Source organism: Nestor notabilis, unplaced genomic scaffold, assembly GCF_000696875.1.
Source record: "Nestor notabilis isolate BGI_N333 unplaced genomic scaffold, ASM69687v1 scaffold29417, whole genome shotgun sequence".
Classification (NCBI taxonomy): Eukaryota; Metazoa; Chordata; class Aves; order Psittaciformes; family Psittacidae; genus Nestor; species Nestor notabilis.
Window position 1 is genome coordinate 1 of NW_009936476.1, and position 206 is coordinate 206.

Here is a 206-nt window from a genome sequence, read left to right on the forward strand (position 1 = left end):
GAGCCGCACCCCCCATCCCCGGTGACGGGCAGACGACAGCACCGCGGCGGCACACGTGAGGGTGTACAACAGCCTTTTATTTCTCCCGTTGAACAAGGGTGACGCAGGCAGCGGCGCTGCTGTCAGTCAAACAGACCGAATCCCATGTCCTCGTCGGACTCCTCCGACTCCTCCTTTGCTGCCTCTTTGGCTGGAGCAGCAGCAGC

The 206-nt window shown here is 62.6% G+C and overlaps 1 protein-coding gene across 1 annotated transcript in view; it reads right to left on the reverse strand.

The window, feature by feature from the left end:
- Positions 1–122: 122 nt before the first annotated feature.
- The window catches only part of RPLP0 (ribosomal protein, large, P0), a 2,514-nt gene continuing 2,430 nt past the window's right edge, over positions 123–206 (reverse strand). Inside the window, 1 exon segment of the mRNA XM_010018366.1 lies at positions 123–206. This exon segment is cut by the window's right edge and continues 1 nt beyond it. Coding sequence (XP_010016668.1) covers positions 123–206 — 84 coding nt within the window.